Source organism: Meles meles, chromosome 7, assembly GCF_922984935.1.
Source record: "Meles meles chromosome 7, mMelMel3.1 paternal haplotype, whole genome shotgun sequence".
Taxonomy (NCBI): domain Eukaryota; kingdom Metazoa; phylum Chordata; class Mammalia; order Carnivora; family Mustelidae; genus Meles; species Meles meles.
The window spans coordinates 92789412-92794763 of record NC_060072.1 but is presented as its reverse complement, the minus strand read 5'-3'; the positions used below and the strand labels follow the sequence as shown (position 1 = coordinate 92794763).

General features: G+C 32.7%; 1 protein-coding gene across 1 annotated transcript; it reads right to left on the bottom strand.

Moving 5' to 3' along the window:
- Window positions 1–3931: 3931 nt before the first annotated feature.
- LOC123947540 (olfactory receptor 2AP1-like) lies at window positions 3932–4870 on the bottom strand. The gene has a single exon (XM_046013844.1). It carries the CDS (start codon window positions 4868–4870, stop codon window positions 3932–3934), a length of 939 nt encoding a protein of 312 aa, XP_045869800.1.
- Between the last annotated feature and the right edge of the window lie 482 nt (window positions 4871–5352).

Sequence of the window (5352 nt, the reverse complement as noted above, 5' to 3'; positions counted from 1 at the left end):
TTACAAATGATCATATTATCTCTACAAATAAGAACTCAGTGTTGGGCATGAGATCAAAGTCAGTTCGGTAAAACTCAATTCAATAAATTTTTGTAAATATTAAAGAGAATATTCTTACAACTATAAAAAATGAACACAGAACTTTCAGGGATCCATTAAAAAGAGCATATTTACCTCATTATGAATCCAGGGTAAAAAAAAAAAAAAAAGCAGAACCAAGAAATAAACTGATAGAGTATGAATACCAACAACTTATTTGATTTTCTGTAACCAATAATAACAAAAGCTAGCATCCCTTGGAATTTCAGTTTGGATTTTCTATATTTATAAATAAGATGAATCTATCTAATTGTCTTATCTACTAAATGTTCTCTCTACTCCACCGTGTACCTTTTGGCCCTTCATGGATTTGTCCTCAGGTACAAAAAACAAAGCAAGAGAAAATAAAAACTAAGAAAATTGTACTTCCTATTTTCATTTTGTCTATTAAGTTTTTACTTAATGCTTATGCAAATATCATTAGGCAAGATATTTCTAAGAAATTTGTTCCTGATATGTAGATAGAGATATTGACTATATATATATAGATATATAAATACATAGATAAAAATCATCTGTGCCCTGCCTAGTCATCAGTCCTCACCCCTCAAACCCTGAGAACCACCGATTTTATTGTCTTCATAGATTTCCTTTCCAGAATGTCAGATATCTGGAATTATAAAATATGTAGTTTTTCGAATTGGCTTTTTCCTTAGTGACATGTGCATAAGTTTCCTCTTTTCCTCACTTGATGTCATTTCTTTTTAACACTGAAAATATTCTATTTTTAGAGGTATCATAGTTTATCCATTGATCTTCTAAAGGGTATCTTAGCTGCTTCTAAGTTTGGGCAATTATGAGTAAAACTGCTATAACGATTATGTATGCAGGTTTTGTGTGGACATGTTTCCATTTCCCTTGGGCAAATACCAAGATGGGTGATTGCTGGATTGTATGGTAAGAGTGTATTTAATTTTGTAAGAAATCACCAAACTGTCTTCCAAAGTTGCAGTACCATTTTGTATTCTACCAGCAACAAAAGAGTTTCAGTTGCTCCACGTCTTCATCAACATTGGGTGTTGTCATGTTCCAGAATTCACCATTTTAATATGTATGCAGTGATTTCTCCTTTTTCTTTTAATTTACATTTCCCTGATTATACATGATGTGGATCATCTTTTCATGTGCTTAATTGCCATCTTTATATCATCATGGATGATGGGGTGTGTCAGGATCTTTTTTAATCTTGTTGCTCATTTTCACATTGTTGAATTCTAGGAGTTTTTTATATTTGAGTTGACAACATTTTAAAATGTGTTTTCTCATTGTGTCCCAGTGTGGGCTTGTCCTCTTATTGTCTTTTGCAGAGCAGAAGTCCTTAATTTTAATGAAGTCCAGCTCATCCATTATTTCTTTCATAGACTGTGCCTTTGGTGTTGTATCTAAAGGAGCACTGCTAAACCCAGAGTCATCTAGGTTTTCTCTATGCTATCTTTAGAAGTTTTAAAGTTTTGTCTTATACATATAGGTCCACCCTCCATTTTTAGTTCATTTTTGTGGTGAATATAATATCTGTGTCTAACATGGGCAGAATCACATGAGGAAGAACTGAAACCTGTGTTTCAGGCACTTGGTGCCTCTGAGTTCAGGTTTACTGGTATCCTATAAAAGCTTGGAAACTTTGCCATGTAGCTAAACATAGATAACCAGATCTGGAGTTGGAGAAAATTAAAAAAGATTCAGGTGTAAATGGAAGAATTACCAACAAAATAAACCCAGCTGTGTCCTACCAACAAAATAAACCAGCAGATAAACAACAATCTGTGGGCTACAAAATGGTTTCTGCTTTATTCCAGTCTCCAAATATCCCAAATAATCTCTCTAGTGGTCCACTGTAACAGGAAACAAACAGGGAAGGGAAATCCTAGAAAAATAACTCAGCCTGCCCAAGTTGAAACATTAAAAGCCTCCAGAGATATATTGCCAGAATGCCTAAAGAAACTTTTGAAGTTCATTATTTTGATTTTGGTAATGGTTTCAGAGGTGTGTACATGTATCAAATCTCAAGTTATAAACTTTATTGGATGCACTTTATTTTGCATGAATTATAAGTTGCATAAAATTGTAAAAATAAATAAAGAAACAAGACAAAGAAAAACAAAACAAAACAGCAACAAAACCTGTAACCCAGCCTGAACTCAACTCAGATTCTAATTAATTTAAGAGATTCAATTATTAGTCCCTCTTATTCCTCTGGATGTCATGATTCCTCTACCTGATTAACTTTTTTTTTCTATCTTCTGCAGATTTTCAACTACTTCAGCATAATATTCCTAGATTTTTGGTTGGTTGGTGTGTTGATTTACTTTTGTATTTAATTAAATCAGGTATTAATGGAACTTTATCTGTTTTAAAAATAATTACCTCTGTCAAATATTGTTTGATCTTCTTTTGAAATTGAACAACCACATAATGTGACTTAATGTTTTGGGGACTATGATTGATGTACTACTGATGATGTAGAAAACAAATAAGGGAGCTAATGAGTCAGTTACCCATAAATCTAAAAAACTTAAAAAGTATCAAACTTACTCACTTGTTAACACCAGCTATGTGTCTGGCATTTAAGTGTTTTTTTTTCTGATGAAATTATGGCAAGGTGTATATGACTTAACAAGTTCTACATTTTCAATCATCTTTCTCCTCCATGGCTTCCCAGGGCTCTCTTTTAGTACCTCTGCAACTTAGTAGATTTTGCATCTACTTTTGGATCAGTAAAGACTTCAAGAGTACAAACTTAACTATATGCTTTAATTAAAGTTTGTTAATATCTCTAGGATTCAATTTTCTTCATCTGTACATTGCACAGATTAAAGTAGAAACATCTGTAGCTTCTTTATTATTTTTTTGGCTTCTTTACATTTTAAAATTACCCATACTATGAGTCTGGCCCATGCTTCCTGAAAAATTAATATAGACAAGAAAAGTTCAGAAAACATCAGCTTGTGATGGATATTCTGCCTGAGGATATTAGATTATCAAAATTTAAAATTTAGTATGAAATTTAGAAAGAATATGATTTAAGCTTACAAAACTATTAACACTGTAGACCATTAATATAGCTTTATTCCACATGATTCTAAACGAGAACCAGAACAATGACTAAGCACAACACTAAATTTGTATGATTATACTATAATGATATAGTACCAATTAACCTAAATTATAATCATTCCTTTACCTCTTCCTGGATTCACTTGAGTTTAAAGTGTGTATAAATCATTATTAATCATTTTCCTATCAGTTTGAAAACAAACATATATTGATTTTCCCTTCTTCAGAATTTTCTTTATCTCAAACATTGAGTAGCCTAAGTTCTCAGTAACTGATTATTGTGGAAACAGTAAATTTAAATCTGAATAATATAACTTAAAAATTAACTTTATATTAATTCACTAATATATTATTTAAGCTGTTATTAGCAAACTAAAGTAGATTTCCCCAGGGTGTTTATTTGATTATTCAAATACAGAGAGACTATATGGCAATGGATAAGATAAGAAAAGCTCTGTTGTAAAAAACACACTATTAGAAGTCATATTCACAATTCTCCCAAATCTTTTCTTTAAAAGTAAGGTACAAATAAAGAAACGTAGCACAAAAGTGCTGGAGGACACACACACACATATACATTCTTACAGGCCTGTAAAATTTTAAGAAATAAAGTGATGGCACAACAGTTTTCATTAAATAAGTTGTTTTACTGTTTTGGTGTTCAGTGAACAGTATTGATAATATATAACAACAAACACTTTAATGTTATAATAATGTACATCTACAGTCTTTCAAACCTTTATTTATTATTTATTGTCGTGATGAACCTCAGTTAGTTTCACCTTCTTGAAAACACTGTTATTTTGCTGACCATATCTTTGAGGGCTATTTTCACTTGCTTGTTCCTTAGGGTATAGATGAAAGGGTTCAACAGAGGGGCAACTGAGGTATTTAAGACAGCCACTCCCTTATTAAAAGTTTCTGCATCCTCAACAGAAGGATTTATGTACATAAAGATATAACTTCCATAAGAAAGTGAGACCACAATCATGTGAGAGAAACACGTAGAAAAAGCTTTTTTTCTTTGTTGAACAGAGGGGATTCTCAGAACTGTCCTGATTATGTACATATAGGACAGAATCACTAATACCAAGGTGAAGAGGAGGGTAATTCCAACAGAGATAAACTCTACCATTTCTATGAAATGTGTGTCTGAACAGGACAGATGCAACAACACAGTGTAGTCACAGCAATAATGATTGATGATGCTGGATGCACAGAAAGGCAGCTGGAGAGTCATTATATGTGGCACAATGACAACCAAAAAACCAGAGAACCAGGAACACAGGACAAGCTGAATGCAGAGTCTCCTGCTCATTATAGTTGTATAATGTAGGGGTTTACAAATGGCAACATAGCGATCATAGGACATGGCAGCTAAAAGATAAAATTCAGTTGCTCCCAGAAGAATGGCAAAAAAGTACTGAGTGAAACAACCAGCAAAGGAGATAGTCTTATCTCCAGTTCCAATATTGACTAGCATTTTGGGGACAAAGACAGAGGTAAAAGATATTTCCAAAACAGAAAAATTCTGGAGGAAGAAATACATAGGTGTCTGGAGTCGATAATCCAGCAGGGTCAGAATGATGATACTCAAGTTTCCCATGATGCTTAAGACATAAGTTAGCAGCAGAAAAAGGAAAAGCACAGCTTGAAGTTCAGCATCATTTGTCAGTCCAAGGAGAATGAATTCTACCACTGATGTCTGGTTTCGCATCACTAACTTCAGACAAATTAAGACAGAAAATAATAATGACATGAAGTGATTAACACATTTTCTTATTTTACTTTATAATTAACAAAGGCCCTACTTCTTAGGAACATTTTCAATTGCTCTCACCATTTTTTTTCATTAATTTATCTTTTCCTTCCTAATCTTTCTGTTTTGTTTTTCCTCTAAGTTATTATGATTACATGTGTATACTATGTATATGTGTATATATATTATGTGTCATATGCATATAGACAAATATAAAACAAATTTAGAGGGTAGATATTATTTGATTAAATAGATTTCTTAAATTAGCCTTTTAACGCTCAGTTTATTAGCAAATAAAGTAAATATAAATTAAGGTATGAACTACAGAATTAAAACTGAACTTGGGGGGGAGGAGTCAAGATGGCGGAGAAGTAGCAGCCTGAGACTACATCAGGTAGCAGGAGATCAGCTCGATAGCTTATCTAAACATTGCAAACACC